Source organism: Aythya marila (genome assembly GCF_965140915.1).
Source record: "Aythya marila genome assembly, chromosome: 27".
In the NCBI taxonomy this organism is placed as follows: domain Eukaryota; kingdom Metazoa; phylum Chordata; class Aves; order Anseriformes; family Anatidae; genus Aythya; species Aythya marila.
In genome coordinates, this window is record NC_139068.1 from 3,556,687 (window position 1) to 3,579,264 (window position 22,578).

The 22,578-nt window shown below is 47.4% G+C and overlaps 1 protein-coding gene across 10 annotated transcripts in view; it reads right to left on the reverse strand.

Moving 5' to 3' along the window:
• The window catches only part of PTPRS (protein tyrosine phosphatase receptor type S), a 151,095-nt gene that overhangs the window by 57,687 nt on the left and 70,830 nt on the right, over positions 1–22,578 (reverse strand). For 5 of the 10 annotated variants that reach the window (XM_082779986.1, XM_082779984.1, XM_082779992.1 and 2 more), the window contains exons 4-7: positions 21,847–21,988; positions 13,789–13,977; positions 6,571–6,588; positions 3,946–4,056 (exon numbers count right to left, since the gene is read on the reverse strand). In XM_082779986.1, the coding sequence (XP_082636112.1) occupies positions 3,946–4,056; positions 6,571–6,588; positions 13,789–13,977; positions 21,847–21,988 (460 nt within the window). The remainder of the gene's footprint in view (positions 1–3,945; positions 4,057–6,570; positions 6,589–13,788; positions 13,978–21,846; positions 21,989–22,578) is intronic. The other 5 variants (XM_082779985.1, XM_082779991.1, XM_082779989.1 and 2 more) reach the window with 1 other exon arrangement.

Genomic DNA, 22,578 nt, shown 5'->3' on the forward strand with positions numbered 1-22,578 from the left:
GCACCAATGGTAGAACTAACACACTGCAAAAAACCCACCTGTTTACTATCCCATGTGGCTCGCCCACTCAGGATGCACACATGGGAGGCAACAGAAGCTTAATAGGGATAAACAGGGAGATGAGAAGAGGGAAAAGAGGCATTTTCAGCTAGAATGTAACTTGTCAGATTTCTTATTGCTGTTTACAATAAGGATGCAGCTGCCAGATGTGTCCCAGCAGCCTCTTTCGTGTCTACCACTGCTGCATTTCTTTTTTCAAATTCCTTTCAAAAGGAGGGCTCTACCTTATCTGGAGCTGGTATTTCTGCGATAATCACGCAGGCTGGTTTTCAAGGTGCCTGTAGGCAGGCAATAATGGTGAAATGACAGGGAACAAAGAGGGTAAACGGGGAGAGGCAGAGCCAGGAAATCCAGCTACCCTTCTGCAGGAGGCAGCTGGCCGGCTGCCCTTCGGTTCTGACGCCGCAAGGACGAGGCATCACCTCCTGCAAGGGGCTGTGCCGGGGTCTTGTCGATGAGACAGGGCACAGCCCGACGGCCGGGCTCGTTTCTCTAAAGGAAAGACAACTGCGTGTGCTTCAGGAGCACGGGAGGAAGCTTTCTGTCCTTTCACATCCTGGTCTGAAAGCAGATTAGCTCCCATACACAGTGTCTTGGGGATTAGCGTTGGGAAAGGGGCAGTTACCAGTTCTGGATGGCTTGGGCAGCTCTTCGAAGCAGGGCTCAGGGTTTTTCTCTGTGTGCAGGATGTGGAACAGCAGCCACACCTCCAAGAAATTGGCAAGTAATGAGGTGACCCAGGGTCTGCTCTGATTCTTGAACTGAAACCCTGGCTTCTTACCATCTTTTCCACTTCCCAGATCCCTCCCTCCCCTCAAAACAAAGGCTGGTCCCAAATAGCAGGGCTTCCATGGACAGGCGTTAGAGCTGTGTGACTCCTTTCCTCCTGGAGGGATTGAGGAGTTCAGTTACCACCGGGTGGGCAGGAACACTGGCTTCTCACAATGCGTTTGGAATAAACTACAGCACAGCATAACCAATCGAAACTGAAACAGGAAATCAAGAGAAAGCAAAAAACCCAACGGAACAAAAAAAAATCAGAAAGTAAGAGTAAATCCACTTCAACTAAACCAGAATTTTCAAAAAAAAAGAAGAAAACCAAACCAAAAAAAACTATACATATTTATATACAGAAAAAATAAGTTGTAATTAATTTAAAAAAGTGGCATGCAAAGAAGATTGTTACATTCTCCTATCATGCATCAGGCCCAATGTCCAAACGGCAAGGTAACCATGACGACAAAAAAGTGCAAGAACTCAGCAACATTACCAAAGGATGCATAGAGAGGCCCACAATGCAACTCAACTCATCTCTGCGAGACCCGGGAACGGGCGGGTCTCGCTCATCTTAAAGATTTCTTGCTTTTTCTCTTTTTTTTTTTTTATTTTTTATTTTTTATTTTTTTATAAATATATATATTTTTTTCTCTTAAGAATGTAAAAATGTGGGTAAAGAAAGTAAAAAAGAAAAAAACCACACCAACCTTCTCGTAGCTCTGAGGGATGTTAAGGGGGTTTGATGCGGAACACAATGACATGAGGAGAAGAGAAAAATAGGGGAAACACAGAGAGAGTAAAAAAAGGCCTTCTCAAGGCTGTCAGCTGCAAATTGATTGTTTTTTTTTTTTTTTCTCTTAACCAAAATAAAAAGAAAGGAAAAAAAATGAAGATAGTAACGACCCTCCTTCCTGCCTTCCTAGCTTTCCCCCTCCCATCCAGCTAGGTACCTTTTAAGAACAACCAAGCTCTGTAAAGAGGTCAGACCGTGAGCAATCCTAAATCGGAATTAGCACCCGACGGGGATGCCAAGTCCAGCAAGGAGTTCTCACTTCGTTACGTGCATCTGCTCTTTAAAGAAGGGGGAGCGGAGGCCATGCCAGGCAGGGACCTGGCACCGAGGTGAGCCCCGCGTGGAAATGCGCTCCCCCAGCCCGGCTCCCCCCAGCCCCGCGCCCGGCTCTGCTTGCACTAGCTCCACAACGGGACTGAATAAGGAAAAAGAAATAATTAGAAGAAGAAAAGAAAAAAACAAAAAACAAAAAACAAAACCAAAACATTTCCTTGCAATGTTAAAACTTACAACTCCTATCCCAGGTGCTCTATAGAGACAAGCATGTTATGGGAGAAACAAGTCAATTGGAAACACGGGAGTGTTCACGACTCTTTTAAAACAAAAAACGGGAAGAAAAATGTGCATGAACTTCCCCTCCCACCAAAGCAAATCCATTTCAGACCTTTGTTACCTTTCCACGATATTAACACACAAGAAACAAGGAATTAAACAGCATGAAAAACACCCAAACCACAGGCCGAGCTTGCTTACACGGCGTTTTCTGCACTCTCTGGGCTGGCTACTGCTGGCTTTGCTTGGTAGCCCGGCCTCGGGCACGCAGGGCTAGCTCCGACAGGAGGGCTGGCTATCTATCCACCTGGAGCCGGCCCTTAGCCAGGTGGGGAGACTCGAGGGCTACAACCTTTGTCTCCAGGGTAGTTTCCGAGTGGCCAGAAAGGTAGAGGATTTATAAATCAAAGAATAATGAAAAAATCCCCACGTTTTTTCCTGTTTCTTTTTTTTTCTTTTTTTTTTTCTTTTTTTTTTTTTTTTTTTAATCTCAAAACGTTCCAGCTAAACTGTCTGCGAAGGATTTAGCCCTGAATTAGCATCAGATCCAGATTTACTTTCCCAGAAGAAGAATTTCAGGGTCCAAGCGACAGGGCAAATTTCAAACGCAATTTTCCAGCTGGCCACAAAAGGCTATTTAAAAATTTAGCTTGGAAACATTAAATTATTAAAAAGCCTTCTCTCCATGTGCATGTGATTTAGTGAGCGTGAGACACGAGAGAGAGAGAAAGAGAGAGAGAGAGGAGTGCACACAGGAGCATGGCTCTGCATTTGACTGCAGAGTTAACGTGAGTGTAGGTGGGAGGCGCTTCCTCTGTCGATGGGATGGAAATGGGAACAGTTCACTGGGATGTGACTTTTCTTTTTTTCCTCCCAATGGTATTTTTCTTTTTTTTTAACAAAAAAAAAAAGCGAGAAGGACCAGCCCTGCTCTCTCATTACCAAAAGGGTTTTGCTGTGGAAAGATATTAAACCAAAGCTACACACAAAATGTTACAGGTCAGAGAGATTAAAATAAGAGAACAAAGAAAGCAGAAAGGCAATTGCCCGCTGGGTGGGAGAACATCAAGGGGGCATTAAGCAGAAGCCAATCCCCCTGTCATCTGTTCCCGGTGCTAAAAGGGCAAAGGAATCTGTCACTGATGGCAGAGATGTCTGCTGGCCATCCCCAGCTTTCTGCGAGTCTCTGCCCATGGCCAGTGTTCATGCCCAAGGAACCAGCGACAAATTACTGCTGGCAAAGGGAAAATCAGCTGGGACACAAGCAAGAAGTGAGAACGCACCCTCCTGTTGTGATCTGGGAAGATCCAGGGGAGAAAGAGTTCCGTGGAGGGGGCTGAGAGGATCCTCCCCTCCTCTCACACCCACACCAGCAGAACTGGGACCTTCCCACTTCCAGAGAGCGGGGATCCTTTGTGAGGAAGGGGACTACGGCCTCTCGGCAGCCAAAGCTGTTCATTCTTCTCTGGGCCCTGCAGACTGATGGTGGCAGATACTCAGGCACACTGTTTTGGGCCACACTTGACTTTCCTGAGGGTGGCACAGCCTCGTGCTGCTGCCCTGCAGCTCTGGCGTGCAATGGTGAGAGGTCAGGGTGCGCCAGGATCCCCCTGCAAGCTCCGTAGTGCACCGTAAGGATCCAACCAAGAACCACCAGTGCTTCCCCTGCGCTCAGGGACGGGCTCGAATCAAACAGCTGGGGACAAAGGAAGGCCACGGGGAGGGAGATATTTGCCAGCGTTGTGAGCCGATGCGCTCCCTACCTCTCACGTAAAGATTAGCGGGTGAGGAGTAGCGCACTCCGGCGCTGTTGCTGGCGACGCATTCGTACTTCCCCTGGTCCGTCTCCTCGCTGCTCTCAATCTGCAGGCCACCTGCGAGGAGAGAAGACCGCAGCAAACACAGTCATCACCACTCTGTTTTGTTTTAGGAGGGAGCAGTAGTGTCAACATCTTGCCTTCTCCTTTCCTTCGGGTGAATACCTACTGGAAGGCTGCCTGGGGGTCTTGGGGATCTGGAATTAAGGAGCCCTCCCAACATCATCTAATGCCTGTGCTCAGTGTTATGGCTGGACACGGAGCCACTAGGAAGAGAAAATCCAGTCCCCGCCTCTATACTAAGTGCCTCTCTCTGTACTGAAATAATCAGCAGAATTAACCAACTTTTGTGACGTCTGCAATGCAGATATCCTGCACCAGAACTCATGAAATCAACTTCAATAATCCATATCACTGTGATCCCCAGAAATCTATCACAGGGCAGTCAAATTCCCATTACTCCAGCTGAAGCAGTGACCATAAAGGTGAAAGGATTTGTCACCCGCTGCCCAGGAACCCTGAAGAATTCTTATCAGTGCTGGCTTTGTTTTGTACCTAAATACCTGATTCTGAGCAATCCCACAGGAGATAATAGTGTGAAAATCACGTTACTGCTAGTGAATATTTCCAAGAGAAAAAAACTGTAAACACTGTGCTGGATTTCCTGAATTGCATGTGTGGTTTTACACCAACTGGGCCAAAAGGATGAAGTTTTTTCTTAAACCTGTACATTATTGGAGTTCACAAGAATGTATTCAGAGCCATCCTAAACACCCCTGTACGCAGACATGCAGATATGCTGCATGTAACTACATGGAAGAAAATTGTCTCATTTACCTCAAAAGGCTTTGCTCCTGCAAAACTTCAGTTAAAATACATACTACATAAATAATTCAACAGGCTATCAAATGCTTTATGCATTATGAGTATTATGAGTACATGATTATACTACAGATATGGACAGACCTCACATGTGCTAAGACTTTTAACTGCTATCCGTGGAAAAAAAAAACAACCCTAAATATAAAAACCAAACAATTCCAGCTCAGTGTAATATTATTGATAAAATCTTAAGCGAGAAAAGTGCAAATGATATCATTGTTGGTTACAGATACAGCCTCTTCAGGAAGGAAAACCAACGTGTTCGCATGAGGAGGACAAGGAGCTCGTGTTCCTCTGTGTGTGCATGGGTGAAAAAGGATGTTGCGTGGGAAGACGTGAGGCTGTGAAAGTATTTATGACAGGGATGGGGTGTGAAAGTGCAACTCCCACCAGGATCCACTGTGTCTGGTAGCTCCCAAAGGCAGGACAGATAGAATTAAAACAAAAAACAACCCCCCAAAAAACAAACCACTGAAGCAAACTAAACTATTTTCTAAAGAATCTGCGGGTGTTTCAGTATAACAAAAGGAGTTGGAAACCAAATGGTGTGAGGCTTCACATTGAGACATCAGCTGAGCATATTTCATACTGAATTAAAGCTCGAGCATGCTCTGTCATCTCAAGGCTCCACTTGGGTGGACAGCTGGACAGGGACTTCTATAAATTTCTTTTATTTGGACAAATCTGTGACTTGCTTTGACTGGTTCCAGACAAATCTTCCGCATCACTCATGAGTGTTGCTTGTCTGGGTGTACACAGGGGGAGACTGAGCCACACTCCAGAGCAGGACCAGGACATGAAGTGCAGGCAAGCAGCTACACCAGGGGAATGAGGACTCACCCCTTTCGCCTTGACTACTGCAGCTTTGCTGGTGAATGCAATGGTGGAAATTATACTGTAGAGAGTCCAGTGAGTTTTCAGCACTTGCCAGGAGCCAATAGAGATGATGAGTGAAAAAATAAATACCTCACCTACTGCACCTCCTACTGCTTTTACCAACAGAGAATTAAGGACTTTAAAATTTGACAGTGTAGGTAAAGCCTAAGCAGGGTTCCCCAAGGTGCACGCACCCAATTCTTGCTGAATTTCAATGACACCTTGAGGTCTAACATCTTTTTGGCTCTGTTAAAGAAACAGTGCAGAAGCTACTTACCATGGGTATCCTTCCCAGAAAAACCTACAAGTAAGAGAGCGGAAAGGGGAAGGTGGCTCTGAAGCCAGACACATGAGTACACACAGATAGGGAGTGCTGAAGATCTGCCTGAGCAAAGGACTGGAAAACTTTCACCACAATCAATGGCTCAGGAGCACTTTGCACCAATCAAGAGAAGGCCCTAAGTATTTACCAAGCTTCGATACCATTTAATGCCCAAGATAAACTTCAGTCCTTTGCAGTCCTGGAGAGATTAGCTCTTAAAACTGCCATAAATCTGAGGCAGCACAGCCTGAGATGTCATTAGAATAACAGTATCAATATTACCAAGTGCACCCAGCAAACAGAAACAGACATTATAACCATATATAAAATAAAGACAGGTATAAAAAAAGAAATAAATATCCAGAGGTGAAGCAGGACAAGAGAACATAACAACAACAAGAATCTGGATTGAGCACAGGTCAATGAAACAGGAACTGAGTGGAGAGAAGTGTTTGGAGAGTGGGTGAGTGAGCGAGCTGGGGGTGTCTTACCTCGGATCGGTGTACCTTCTGCAAAGAAAACAAAGAAAAGAAGTGAAAAGACTGTAAAACCCCAAACACCTGGATTGCCTGTGGGAAAAGGACCTGAGTCAAGGAAGACAGTTCCCAGTAGGAAACTTCCTGTACTGTCTCATCGTGAATTGCAGGGACAGACTGAAGAGGGTTCGGGGTACTTAAGGTGGGGATGCCCTTTAAAAAGCAGTCCAATTCTGCTGGCTCTTTACAGAACCTTCATGGCACTTGGCTTGAAAACTCTTCCGACTGGCTCCATTTTGTTGTTAAGAATGGAAAGAACACCTTCAAGCTCTCAGCTAACATTACTGTTTGCTTTAGGATGAACCTGCACTTGTCTTCATCACCCTGGGGGGCAAGGGTCTGCATTATGATGATGATAGCCAAGACAGGGAAAGGACATCCAGGTACCTTGCATCACATTTAGAGTTGCAGGTCTGATCCCAGCTCTGCCAGTGAATTCCCAGTTCCAAACTTAAGCTTTTGGCACAGATGTGGGAGGAATTCAATGCATGTCCTTAGCAGGACCTTCAGTTATCCTTTAATGGCTCTGCACGGCACAGAGATTGAAGCCAGATGCTCTGCATTAAATAAGGTTGTGGAAGGGGTACCTCGTGCTACTGCTCTAGAAGCCTCCCTAATGCCAGTGCAGGAGAGGGGTGCTTTTTTGAGAGAGAAGAGTCCTGCTATGCTTGCCTGTTGACTGCATCCCTTGGGTTATTTTAATTCAAACCCCCTCCAGTTGTCTTTAGTGCCTGACATGAGTTTTCTGCCCTGGCAGGTCTCACAGATGAGAGGAGGTGACATTGTGGCTGCTGACCCCAGTCAGTGGTAATATCAGTCCCCCCGTTTGACCTCTCGAGGTTGAAACCATCTTCCTTTGAAAACCCGGCAGGTCCTTTTGCTCACAGCGGCATTCACACTTGTCACACAGCTAATTAAAAAAGGGGGGTTGATTGGTTGGTAGATTTTTTTTTTTTTTTTTTTTTTTTTTACCCCAATCCTGAGAACAGGGCAGATTCCGCAATTCCAAACATTGCCTCTGACTAGGGAGAAGTGCAAGGGCTTCTCTGTGACGGCAACAGCGCCGTCATTCTGCAGCACCTCCCAGCCAAGGCTTGTAAGTGCGTTACATGACAAATATCAGCCCACACACTCTCCTCTCCCCTAGTGAGGTACAGCAGTATTATTTCCCTCACTTTGCACATGGGAAAACTGAGGCAGAGGTGAAGCAACTTGCCCACGGTCACAGAGGGAAGCCTGTGGCAGAGGCAGGGACAGGAGCCAAAGCCTCCTGTGTCCATCTTCTGCCTTCACCACAGCCCTTCCCTTCTCCTTCAGCCCTGCTCATCCTTCTTGTGCTGCGGTTCAATCCTCCATTTTCAGGATAGAAGGTAAAAATATATAGGTATTGATTACAGTACACCTCTATTTTTCACAGGAGATGAGGGAAGAGAGGCGTTACAGTGTTAGGATATTAGATTCTAGTTATACTCAGCTTCTAGTTAAAAGGTTAGGTTATTTGATAGAAAAAGTTAGCATCTAGTTAGGGTTAGGAACTAGCTAAGGTTAATAAAGCAGGCTGGTTAGCTATCAGGACAAAGGTTGGAGAGACAGCGTTTGAAAGAGAAAGAGGTGGGGGAGCGTGTACTTGGGCAGATCTCCACACGGGAGACGGCAGGAAGGTTGTGAAAAGCGAGAGAGAGACAAAGCAGCAAAGGGTTATAGATCAACTCAGTGGAAATAAAAACAGCCTCCAATACATCCTTCTGTCTCAAAACTGGAGCGAAAATCTGCCATCTGTGGCACAAATCTCGAACAAAGCTAATGAGGAGAGGGCAGAGGAGGGGAAGGGCCCCAACATCACCCACTGCTAGAAGGCTTCACAGGCCGTGCTAGGCCTGGCAGTTCCTGCAAGGGCTCGCTATAATAGACAGGAGAAACACACCGGAGCTACAGGAGATACAATGGCAGCTGTTGCCTCCTTGTGTTAACGTGATTGTAGGTTACTTAGTCCCTGCTCCCTCTAAGCATCGGCGTTGCCCCTGGAAATTGGCTGTCAGCAGCTCTTGGAGAGCAAGGCAAGCCAAGCAATGCCTCCTCGATGCTTCCAGTACTAACTCTGGCGTACGGGACACAGAGGTGAGGAGCAAAATGTGCTTTACGAGGTGGCCCACACCTGGGACAGAGGGGACAATTTGAACCAAAACGAGATCCAGTGACTCGCAAGGCGAGAACAGCAGTCTGCATGGCGGCAGGGACACAGATGGTAGATTTTCACTGCTGGAGTTTCACATCTAACCAGCTTCATATTCAATTTAGGGGGAGCAGGCTGGTGCTAGAGGAGGATCAGAAACGCATTAATATATTCTGAATAATTCTGAGAGCTCCCGGAGGTTTGATTAGGGCTGAGGGAGGCATCTGTGCTCAGGAGCTGGCTTGCCTGCTGTTCTAATGGCTCATGAGCAAATTCAGGAGGCTGACCACTGCTCATGGCACAGAAAACTAAAGGAGGAAGAGTTCATATGAATGCTGGACCTTCCAAGTGGAAAGCTGGTTTTGCAAACTATTTGTATTGCCTTCCACAACTGCCCACAAACAGGATATCTGCTTGTTTAGGGCAAAAATAAGGAAAAAAAAAATGCAGGAGCCCAGATGGCCAGCCCAGTGGCAACAGGGGCAACAACAGGGGCAAGAGGCACCCGACCCCATACAGCACTTGCCTCTGGATTATGAAGGGCCAGGATGGTGCCAGGCAGAGTGCCCCATGCAGGTGTCCCCCAGTGCCAGAGAGGACGGGATCTGCTCTTCCACCATCCCTTCCTCTGACTCTTCCCACCCAGCAAGCTGCCTACGGATTCTCCAAGCCTCGAAAACAGGGAGAGGAGGAAAGTCACCATTGCCATGGCAATGACAGAAAACACATCCCCACCTTCTGTCAGGCCACGTGTGCGAACATGTGTGTGCTATGCTCCTCTCCTGAGGGCTGGAGAGAGCTTTCTATTCTAAACAAGCAAGCAATCATCAAGGGTCTTCTGCAATTTTAAAATGCCGGATCCTGGCTGACAGCTGCAATTGCTACAGCTCTAATAACAAAAGGGGACTTGGCACAAGGAGGAAATGTGACGTGAGCTCTGCAGACAGGCTCCTGGCTTCTCGAGGGACAGGGATGATGTGGAGGGGGGGCTTTTCCTTTGCTCAACTCTTTCCAATAGCCAATGACCTGTGATTAACAGCTTCAATTTGACGATGCTGCACCCCCACCTCTCCCTTCTGAAAACGCCAATAACCCCATTAGATGTGAAACTCCAGGACCTCCTGCAGGTGTGAACACAATTATCACAGTTCCAGGGTACAAGCTATTGTGTATTTGGGGAATTCCAGGACAACTGTTGCTAAGTTACAAAAAAAAATCTATCCAATGTTAGGAGGTTCATATTTAGCTGTTATCTCTTTATACAGATATATTAATTAGGATGATTATTATTCTTTTTGTAGCCTGCAATACCCCTGCAGAAATTCATTAAGAGGGCAGAAGATCCCTACTGAAAGAGTTAGTAGAAGAAATGCACAGCATGCCTCTCAGAAAGCTGTTACAAAGGAATTAGTTTAAAGGTAAGGGTTACAAATCTGGACATTAGCAGGTTTGGGGTTTTTTGTTTAGCTTTTTTTTTTTAATTGAACAAACTTACCAAAGGTCTCTGAGTGTAAAAAATAGTGAAAAAAGACAAAAAAAGAAAAAATTAAGTTTGTTATAGCCAGTTATTTAGAAAGCAGAAGACAACACACAAGACACAAAAGGTTTTAGTGTTTCTATGATGTAAGAAGCCGGCTTCAGGCTGTCTCCCATTTCCCCCCTAGGTGGCACGGCTGAGCAAAGGACATTGGCTTCTACTCAAAATACCCTGAGATTGCTCGTGTTGGTGTTAAGCAGAAATATCCATTTGTTGTCCACCACCAAGACCACTTCAGCTCTTAGATAACCTGGGTTTCTAAGGTTGAGATGTTCATGTAAGTCTAAGGAAAATGGGAGGCTAGACAGAGTTGTTTTTTTTTTTTTTTCTCATTCTTCTTTGATTGACAATTAAACTTTTAGTGCAGCCAAAAGCCTCAAATATTAAAAGGCTTCCAGCTGCTTGGAAAGAGTATCTGAAGATAGAGAGAAAAAGGAATGTGGATAGAGAAAAAAGGCGCTATGGTTAATGACATCACCAGTTTCTCAGTTATACTGAAGACCCTTAACACAAATGGGTCCACAGCATGATGTAAATATAATGACCATGCTCTCAGAGGTCCATTTATATTGCCAGCGAAACATTTAGTTGTTTTAATATAAATGAGAACTAAACCTGGACATGGACACCCAATTTTGCAGAGCTCCGTGTATGACATTTCACTTGTACATTTAATGAGCTAATTTGCATGTTTGCCACTAACTCATACATCAATATAAGTTCAGTTATTAACACCCTCCCTGGTTCTTAACAGCTTTTGTAATAAAGCAGCATGGATGCTGTCCTGATGGCTTCCTCTCCAGGGCAGAACCTGGGTGACTCTCCTGTCCTGCTGCTCCGTCGCCTGCCCCTGAAGCGCTCCCCATCTGGGAGCAAGGAGCAGCCAAGCCTTCAGAGCCAACACCGTTGCTGGTTTCTACACTAAATCTGCTAGTGCAAAGTGTCGAGGTTGTGATTTAGTACCAGGGGCACTCCTCCTCCCTGCACTCCTATTCATACAGGGCTCATCAACCACCCGTTAGTTGGCTCTAATTGTTAATCCCCAAGAAGCCGGGCTGGAGTCATCCTGGTGACCTGTGTGTGAAAGACACTGAAGCTCATTAGCAGTGTCCTGAAACATCCAATACCCTAACGTGTGCTAGCGCTACGCTTCTGGAAGCAAAGTTTGCTTTCTGGAAAGGTAAATGCATTCAATTAGGTTCTGACATTAGCAGCATCAGCAGCACTCAAACAGGCACCGCCTTGCACGTCACACCCACGTTACAAACACACACTTCCATCTCCTTTCCCTAAGTCTTAAAAAACTGCTTTCCACTGACAAAAATGCTAATGAAGTATGGATGACCTCAATGTTAATGTTTTCCACTTTCATAGGCCTCTGCATCATAGAACACACAGGTTTTGAAAGGCCATAAAAGTACATGAAATAGGAGGAGAAATCAGAAGTCCTGAATTTCAGCCCTCTGCCGTGATCAGGAGTCTGTGCACTCCCTTTCATAGAAGCCACAGGTTTCTGCCCCAAAGGACAACAGGGATGCTTCAGGCTTCCACCAGTTTACTAATTCAGAGATACTGTAAATAAGATTAATTCTCAGCAGGTATATTCAGATTTATCAGAAAGGTCAAGGGTTCACTCTGAGGCTAACCAATTCACTGGAATAAAAATGCAGCACTCAGGTGGCTTTAAGGAAAACATCAGATCAAATCCAGTTAAGGAATATAAAGGCATTCTAGCAAGATGATAAATGTATTAAAAATAATCTGCCTGTGCATTACTCACACTTCAGATCATGGTCATAGAGCATGATATAATTCTAGTTTACCTCTCATTATTTATGCTGAGTGATTTTTTTATTTGCATTTGACTCAGCTGTTACAATAAAACAGGGAGGTCAATCTCATCTGTGTTTGTGGGACTCAACAATCCATTCTAATTCTAACAAAGCAGCTTAAGTATCTGCTTGTAAGTTTGCTTCACTGAATAAAGAAGCAGGTGTATAAAAGCTACACTGAACTGGAAATAAACGGAGCCTTTACCACTGGTGGCCCACAGAACTAAAAATCTTTATATAGATTCTTTGCTAAACAGGTCTAGAGACAGACCGGGTGGTTAAGTCCTCTGATGTTCAGACCCAGCACTACAGTACTCAGAACTCCTGAATTTCTTTGGAGCCAGCAGAGGTCTGGGCAGAACTATTTGGCTACCACTCGACTGGCTGACTTGCAAAATGTCTAACTCGAGCAGAGCAGTACCAGCTGCTTCTCTGAAGCCTCTGTTCTCCCTTTGCCTACAACAGTGACATTCCTTTGCCCCCAAAGAACAACAAAGCAATCAAAAAAACCCTTGCAAGTGCTCTATCTCTCTCGGCCAAAGGAGCGTTCTGAGTAGTTGAAGAGATGCTAGGACTTGCTAGGTCCAACCACACAGGCACGTTTTCTTTAGGCTGGGTTAAAGCAGTCAGTCCAAGAAGTACTTGAAAAGGATTATGTCTTGGGTTCGTTTTTGTCAAAAAGCAAAACTGCCACAGCTTGTTTCATATTTGCATATTTTCAGAGAGATACTCTTTTTTTTTAAGTTGAGAAATGAAAGCGTTTTATCAGTAGCATTCAAAAATAAATACACCTGTGCCCTCCTCGCATGCATACACACATTCACACTGTGAACTAGGATATTTAACAAGTACACAAACAGCTCCTGGAAGATGAATATTAAGAGATGTCACGTTGACACACACAAAAAGCAACAAACATAAAACAAACAAAAGAGACAGATGGACAAGCAGATGGGGAAAGACAGAGAACTGACAAGAGCCACGGAGCTGGGGTACATCTGTTCATGGAGATCCACTCCATGGGCACTGCCACTGAGCACCGAGGGGTCACTCGAGAATGCTCACAACTGCTCTCCAGCAATGGCTGCAGGGACTCGATGCCAGAGAGATCCTGCAAGAGCTGCTCTTCAACACCAGCTTGACAGGCTCAATTTACACCAACAGGATCCTGCTTCGACAGTAAGAGGCTGCCTTAGCTGTGGACCTTGTACCAGGTACGTGTGGCCTACGGTGCTGTCTGCTGTAGAGGTTCTTTTTCTTCCTTACCCAGGTCTTGGGCTGAGGAGGAAACACTCAGCTCCTGCCCAATCCCCAATTCCCCCTGAGCTCGAACAGCATCATTAGGAGGCAAGTGGACTGGTTACAGTGTCTCCTGCCCAGAAACCAGCTTCCCTGCTGTGATTTATGCCAACTACACAGCAGGGAAGGGCAGGAGGATGGGATGGAGGGAAAAAAACGCTCCAACCGCTCCCTGGGTAAGAACAGTCCTAAAAGTGAAGAAAAGCTAATGCCCCAATGCACAGCAGTGGGGCCCACGTCTACAAGTCCCCCCTCTGCTTCAGAAACCTCTGAGCATTCTCTTCACAGCTGTATCTGGGTCTTGATCTTCAAGCCTCGCACGGAGACCTTACCTGATCGCAGCTGTTTTATTCTCCCATTGCTTGCGCTGGGGTCGACGGGCAGGAAATCTTTGAACCAAGTGATCTCGGGGTCTGGGTTCCCGCTGGCCGCACAGAGCATTGTGGCTGTTCGCGTCCGCTCCACCACTTTCAGCTGGGGCCCCATGTCGATGTTGGGGAACCCGGGAGGTAACTGGTCCTCTGGTGGGAGAGAGCAAATGAAGAGTGGTTACACACACAGCAGGGACAAGGCAGCTGAAATTCAATGGAAAACCCTGAGAAAACCACCAGGCAGATGCGCTGCCCAGTACCCTGAGCAACACAACTTAAAAGAAGGCTCCTGCAAATGGTCCATGGATGAGTCGTGGAAACACATCATGCAGCAAAACTTCCTCACTTGTCCATTACGTTTGACTATCCGAATGTCCCACAGGAAAATTTTACAGTTAACTACAATGAATTATTCAAAAAAGCTTTGGGGCATGGCTACAGCCACCTCAAAGCTTCTCCAGGTCTCGCACCGAGTCCCTCTGTCAGGCAGGTGAGTGCGTTTATTGGTTTTACAGCAGGAGCTGTGCACACACGTGGCAAAGATCCCCGTACTGCAGGGGACGGCACACGCAGTCACATCAGAAAGGAGCGATTCCTCTTCCCCCTCCAAACCCCATAGTACAAAACAAGCTGCACCAGAGGAACAACGAAAGTGACTGCGTGAAAAGGAATGTCAAAGGCGCAGTGGAAACTAGGAGGGAGAGGAGAGGAAAATATCATCCAGCTGCAGGCACCAGGGGGGACATACCACGACAGTCAGCCAGGCGCAGGCAGACAGGGTGTGATCTTCAGATTTATTAGCAGCGTGCTGCTGCTCTAGAAGAAGAGGGATGTGGCACCAGCACCTAGAAGACAGGCTCAGGAGAGCTTCCTGCTTCCTCTGCCTTGCCTTTGCCTTCACTAATGAGGGCGAGGAGGGCAACCCGAACTGATGTTGACTAATTTGTGATAACTAATACAAAACCCCAGCGCGTCCCCCATAATCTTTGGCGTGACCTCCTCCATCACGTGGAAGAGCCCTGGCCTATGCTGGCTGCTACGGCTCAGGAACATGACATTTCTTCCTACAGCAAATCTGCCTTTGAGGGAGGATGTGGGCACCAGGCAGAGAGTTTACGGGGATTCTCTGTCATTACAAATGAGGCGCGTTAAGGAATCACAGCCTGGGGATGCCACAGCATCAAATCCAGCCCAAAAGCAGCTGAGACAACAGAAGGGAAATAACACAGAAAGCATTTGGGCTTTAAAAAGGTGGGATTTTATAAAAAGCAGAGGGCACCACCAGCCCCGCACTGAAACCAACAGGAGCTCTCGTGATGGCGGCAGGGATGGGATGGAAACTCCGTCCCGATGCTCAGGCTGGGAATCCTCCCTGCCACCTGCGAACACGAGAGCTCATTTCCTGCTACTGGCACACTGCACATCAGGAGCGATGGAGCCAAACTACCTACGGCTGAGCCCAGAGATGGTGGAACAAAAGAGAAACCCGGTGGCCTCGCTGTGGTGGGTGTCTTTTGCTGTAGCAGCAAAGCAGAATTGCCAGATCCCTGTACTGCTGTACATGAGCTCTGAACACACGTGGTATGGGGTCAGTGTTACACCACTGCTGTGCCTCTCACTCAGCTTCTGGAAAGCTACGAAGAGCATGAAGGCACAGCCAGAGGTTTGTGTGGTGCCCTGATACCCCAGGCCACGAAATTCTTGTCTAATACCATTATTAGCACTGCACAGCTACTGCGGAGGAGAAAAGGCTTCTAAATGCCTCAATTGTGTGTTTAAAATTGGGCATTGTTTCCTTCTTCGGACCATTGTTGGAGAGTTATAAAGCATCTATTATGAGTCACTGGAGAGTGAAATGTACTAACCACACCTCTCCTCATATATCAAAGGAATCTGACCACAAACAGCAACACGTACGGTCTTAGAACTGCTGAAGAAACGCAGATTTCCTAGTATGGCCAAACTTACAGCTGTATAAAGGGGCAGTCATTTCAGTGCATCTGTAAACGCCTCTAAACCCGGGTATTGCATTTGAAATAAAAACACAAACGTCTTTAACAAGGGACTGAAGCAAAGCTTTGAGATCTTGGTTCACCAGGCTGTGCTCGGGCATCGCAGGAGTCTCCAGCTCCTGCTCTTGCAGATCCTGCGTGCTGCAAAACCCCAGCCCCCACCAGAGTGAGCTCAGGACAGAAGGGCCCTGGGAATTGCTTTGCCTTTGCACAGCTTTCAGCCAGGCTTTTAACGTCTTCTCTTCCCTTCTCCTATTTAACCAGGCGGTGGTGTGTTGTTAAGGAGCCGGGGAGCTGCTGCCGCATTGGCTGCAGATGACATCATTATTGATTACCGCTTTTATCCTGCTCCCTGGTGATGCTCCTCCACCTGGCTCAGACCCGCGCCCGTTAATTTCACAAGCCAATTAATCCACAGAGAGGACAGCCCTCCCGACTGCCAGGGCGCGTGTGTTTGTGTGTGTGCACGTGTGTGCGTGTATGTGCATGCGTGTTGGGGGGAGGCTCGCTGCAACCGTTATTACCGAGTGTTTCTAATTAAACAAAAATGTTAATCTTGCAGCACATTGTGCAGAATTCCTCTGAGTTTAATTAAAACAACTGCGACTAGAGGCGTGATCAGATTTGAGGATCAGATCAGCAGAGGAAGCATCTCCGAACATCGCATATTGCACTGATTCAAGGGCTCAGATTTCCTTCCTGCCAGGAAAGTGAAGCTGGCTTCATCCCCTAACAATTGGATTCCCTATAATAATGCAATTACAGTCTCAACTCAATCCCCACAAGACATGCACACACATGCCCTGCCACCCTCCCCCTCAATCCCCAAACGCTAGCCCAAACCTGTTACCAAATAAATAAATAAGGAACGGTTTGGGTTGTGAATTCTCTTTCTGAAAGCAGCCCAGGCAACTGGCTAGAACAAAAGAAGCAAGATGCGAGCTGAAGATGCTTTGAGGGCACATCTGGCCTGCTGCTGCAAATCACGCTGGCTTACGCAGGCAAATGTTTTCACGTGCTGCACTTACCGTATTGCCAGAGCCTCCAAAACACCTCGCTCGTACCTGCTCTTAGCCTGAGAAGCGTGAGGGCCTCCCTTAAGGAAAAGCAGAGAAATTACCTCAAGGCCACTGAACAAAGAGTGAGAAAGAGTAGAGGAGGAGAGATGGAGGGAGGCAGGGAGAGAAGAGGAGAGCACTTCAGCTCTCATTTATAATAAATCCTGCTGGAGGACGCATGTGCTGACACACACACATGTTTGTACGGATAAAGCAAAGGTCGCCAGCTACAGCAGAAGGAGACACGGGTACCTGGCACCTCTTTGTCACTCTGGAAGGTGGCACCTCTGTGTTTAGATAATTAGCTGTGCTGGCAATGAGGATGATGAGGAACGATAAGGCGGGTGTTGCTGCTGCTCTTTTTCCCGCAGGGTGTGCAGAGTTGTTTAATAATTTAGAAGAGAATGAGGGCGTGAGCATGTACAGACGCGCTACGTGCTGAATGCAGAAAGGTACAGTGAGGATGTTGCTGAAGAGAAGACGAGGAGGAATTTTGTGCTCTTTGGAGATACAAAGTGCAGCTCACGGACACTGGCTGGTCTCTGATCGCTCGACTGCTCTCACTTCAAGCTGGAAGAGCCAAGAACGCAGAGACGAAGCAGCTGGAGCGACATTAATTTTAAGCAGCATTGGGATCAAAATCCAGCACTCCTAAACCTTATTCCTGTTTTTCCCTGAAGTTAATGAGCTCCTTACAGCTACCCCCTCCCCAACAGGTATCCCTGCATTATGCATTTTGTAAAATTATATCAACAAGTTCTAGCCATCACTATGTATGTCCCCATGTCTTAGATAACTGCTATTACACAGCTAAAGACGAATTTAATACATGCCAGGATATGTAATGCGTGCTTTGTTTGTTGATTCCATGTATTATGATTGAGAGTTCTGCTATGAAAATAGCTAAATAGCCTAACAATGTTATTAAATATTTGCTGGTCTATAGAGACTTCGATATGCATGTTGGCTCCTGTAGCAGTGCAGGTAATTCACTGCCTTCCCTACAGCGTGCCCCCCTGTACACTCCTTATAAAGGCATCTGAGTTAAAATTTGTCTGACATTATTCATAAAGTACAGGACTAATCTGCTCACTACTTGGCCTTATCTTCAGGTCATTACAAGAACAGAAAAACAAGTCAAATTTGAAGCAAGCCTGCCAAGAGCTTTTCAAGTGGCAAGGTAACATTTCAGAGAGGCCAGCTTAGCCTTAAGATGTGCTCCCGTGGGACTCGCTGCTTTCTGCTGAGCCTCTCCAACTGATTTTTGTTTATTTTTGCTGATAAAAAGCCAGCAATTACAAAAAGCAACAAAACAGCAGAGTCTTGCTAGAACGTTACACAAGCCCACACCAGATGTCTTCTCTGAGTAGGAAACGTGTGAGGAACATTTCAGGCCAGGACTGGTAGAGAAATGAACACTTCATAAAAAAGCTACAGGGAATCACTCGAAAAAGTTCTGAATATCCGTCCCCAGCAGCCTGCATCACACACTGGTAATAACCACCGCAGCCCTTACATGTCTAATAGCCAGTTTTCCTCAATTTTCCAGAGTGCAGTAATCCTCAGGAACAGATAGGATCGGCCAGTGTGCAGCAAGCTATCAGGGCACAGCGAATTTTCTTCCATTACGTTTATCTGGACCAAGCACTGGTTTTTATGGGATCAGTGTACAATTCATGTCGCATTTACTAACAGCTCACAAAGGGTAACCCCCGTGGAACTCTATCAGCTTCGATAAAGCAAAGGGCCAAGCCCTGCCTGGCCCCTGCTCCAAATCCAGCAGCAGAGGCAGTGCAGGCAGAGGGTTGCAGCAAGGCTCCCCTGTGCTCGCAGCACAGGACAGTCCTCTGCAGCACGAGAATCTCTCTCTTAGGCCACCAGAAAGGAGGGAAACATCTCATCTCTACATAGGAAGCAATAATAATAATAAAAAAAGTAAATTACGTAAATCTTTCCTGGGAGTGTGGAGCTTAAGAGAAACAAACCCAAGTGGGAGCTGGGGTGCCTGTGCCAACCAGCTTCCTTTCTGCTAAGTTATTACGAAAAACGACAGCAGCTGGGGTCAACAATAACTGGAAAATGCTTCCCCAAACCACGTTCTTTCCTCTTCTTTGGGATCTGCAGGAACCAGGTCTGCAGGCGCTGTGTCCAGCTGTGGGGAGCGCAGCAAGGCTCCGCAGCCCTATCAAAACTCAGATCCCTTGAGAACCAGAACAGGATGGACAACGAAGCCAGCAGAGCTGGTGCTAAGAGCCTGCGAGTTGAATGGTGTCCATCACAAGCTCAGCTTCCCAGAAGCTCCCAAAGGTTTTCCTCTCCTGCAGCTTCCTGTTTTTAAGTGAATGCACGTGGACTTCTACCAGGGTCCGATCCAGGAGCAGCCTTGTGGATAACCGGAGAGGGGTTTACTCCCAGTCCCTTCAGCAGCTGCATCTAGGAGGGAAGAATGCATTTTTTTCTCTTCTGTTCATCAGACTGCTTGCACTGGCATTGAGGAAATCCCGTAACTGTTCATACAGGCGTACTACATAAAGGTCCACACACTAACTGAGTACAACAGCACAGCCACAGGCTGTAGAATTAGACCAAACCCCAATCTGCAGAGTTTGTAACAGCTGGAGCCCAGGTTTCCACACTCCAAAACATGTCAAGGTGGCAGCTTCTGCAAATGACAGCTCACATTCATCTCCAAGCTGTGCAGCAGCCCCCATCTTTATGCTAAGCATTAGCTCTGAAAGTGAGAGAAGACAGAAAAGAGGAGGAGGCATTGCATGGAAAGATGGAGAAAAGACAAACAGGAGAGTGGGTGAATGCAGGAGCAGGGAGGGAAAAGAGAGGAAGAGATGCCAGCGGACTAAATTGTTATTGTGGGGATTAGTGGACTTGTGCTTGGCCCTTTTAACTTCCCCAGCACTTAAAAAGGAGCATAAAGAGGAGAAAATATGTGCTACGTGAAAGCCAAGGAAAGATTAAGGATGGAATAACTCCAGCGGAGGAGGGAAGGGGAGGGGATCCTACAAAATCTGCCTCTTTGATGCTCTCCAACAAACTTGCTGGCCCAGCCTGCGGGTACTTACTGCTCCCCCAGGTATCCTGAGCTGTGTGCCTCAGCTGCTTGGGCACGGCCAGCTAACAAAGCTGCCCAACACGGCCCTGTTAGGCAAACGGAGCAGCAGTGCTCCTGAAAGCACCGCAGCCCAGGAGCAAAGCACGCAGTGATCATGTTCTGGTGGGATCAGCAACGAGCGTAATTAGGCAGGCAGCGGGGAGACGCAGCTCCTGTTCTGTCATCTGTCTCTCTCGCTGACACGTGTGTGATGCTGGTAGTGGAAGGAAGAGCTGCAAAAAGACATGTACAGAGGAGCGCTGTCCCCAAGGACAGCCACTGAGCTCAGCTCGGCATTTCCCAGGCGCTGCAGCTTTCTTGTGGCAGAGTGTGCCTGAAAAACGACGTGAGAATCCAGAGGGGTTGCGAGAGCAGGAGCTGGAGGAGCACTTTCTCTCTTGCCACTGCTCGCAACGGAATTGTAGGGGTAGGGATTTTGCGTGTGATCACGGGGGCACCTCTCCCAACCCATCGCAGCTCCAGAGAACACAGGGGACTAAGTGTGAAGAACAAGGCTCCCAGCTCGGCACGCTCCTGTCGCAGAGCGCTGCTGCAGCCTCCTGACAGCGACAGCCCACCACAGGCAGCGAACAGAAGGTTAAATGCCACGCCAGGCAGAGGAGCAGCACAACGACTGAAGTGCACCTACACAAATCTGGCAGGCGTGACTGGACCACGGGCCCGCGTGCGCAAAGGCAGGCAGCATCCCGACAGCACGGAGCCTGCAGGTGGGCAGCAGAAGGGATATTCCTGCTCCCAAGGGACACGAAGGGTTTTGCCACGTGCCCTTTACGCCTGATCTTTAGTTATTGCTGTGTGCTGGGGATTTGCACACAAATTGAGCTCTGCACTATTCGGGATGTGCTCGCTCTCTTTTCAAACAAAAGGACTCCAGATGCTCTTGAGAACACTGAAACTGCCGAAGGAAAGGCAATTGGCATTCAGCCCCAGCCACCACTTGGTCTTAGGAGGACCACACAATGCCTGGAGCACCTCAAACTGCTGTGAGCAGTGCTCACTGCAGAAATGCCTGTTCTTACCACAAGTGTCCCCATCCAAAAGCCTGCAGCTTTTCTACAGCACCTCCTGCTGATGGCTGCATCCACAGCCAACGCTCCCAAGCTAAGGCCCCGTCAGGAGCTCACGGGCACCCCACCAGCCCCCGCCAGGCTTTTCTGCCAGGATCACTCGCATTGCCCTGTGGTTTGAATGGAGATCACCACCCATCTTTCCTCCTAAAGTGGGTCAGTTTGAGCAAGCAGCCTCGTTTGGTGTTTCACAAGGCAATTTTACAGATCTCCAGGGTAATAACGGAAAACATCCAGAGGCATCCACAGCAACAGCATATTGTTCCCTCCCCCACGTCAAGTTCAGAGAGCATATTTCCAACAGATGACACGAAGGAGGCATCCATGTAAACATCCTCTAGAGTGGGGACAAGTGGAAAAAAAAAAGAACAAAATGGAGAGGGGAACTGTGCTCTCAGAGAGTGCACAGAGCAAAGGATCTCTGGTGCTGCTTGTAAACCCAGGGAGGAAATTTTTATTGGAGGAGAGGGAAAATCATAGCACCATGGGGTAATTCAGGTTGGAAGGAACCTCAGCTCATCTTCCAGTCAAACCTCCCGAGTGGTCTGGTTTTAGCAAGCAGTCCAGCTTTGTTTCTTACATGGCAATTTTATAAAGAGCAAACGGATCTGACAAGTCCGACAAACCAAAAATGAAGGACTTTGTCCTTGGGCCATGTGTTTTGTGACATTTCCCACTCATCTGAAGAAAGGGAGAAGCTCAAGGGGCCCTTTCCCCCCCGATACTGACACATGGCAGGCAGGCACGATCCTTACCTCGGAGGACGGTGAGCTTGGCATGGACGGTAACCTCCCCATGAGGGTTCTGAGCAACACACTCGTAAATGTTCTCATCCCGGGGAGTCCGGAGTGGCTGGATCCTCAAAACAGCACCTGCGCTTTCATCAAATTCGATTGTCTGGAGGATAAAGGGAAAGAGAGACAGTAAGCATCCTTGGGTTGGAAGCAGGAGGCTCATTCCCGCTTCTAAAGGATGTACCAGCCCTTGTCCAAACACAGACACTCGAAACCACACTTCAGCTGTCCCGCAATTCCCTGCACGTGGCCAGCATAGGCAGTTTCTCTCTCCACTGACCTCAAGTTGGCAGAGAACTGCTCCACACCAAGCCCCATCCGTGACCACTGACCCAAAAAACCTGATATACACACCCCAAATACTCCGAAATAATGAGCCATGGTGAGTGTGTGCTTGGGGTGGGTGTTCAGAGCCCAACTGTGATTAAGCACAGGGAAACTGACCAAGGGAAAACAAAATAAAAACGAATCCCCACCTCCTTCCTCCATCTGCATGGGCAACTAACACCACAGAGCTCTTCTCAGCACACAGCTGCCTGGCAGGACAGAGTCCCACAGCGAATTCCACAGGCTGACCTCCTAGTTCTTGTTCCTCCACTCTAATTTCTATCTAAACAATACCAATTGCTTGGGTCTGGCTGCCAGCAACTGTAATGTTTACTCCAGGCTGTCCCAGGGTTAAAATAATGAGCC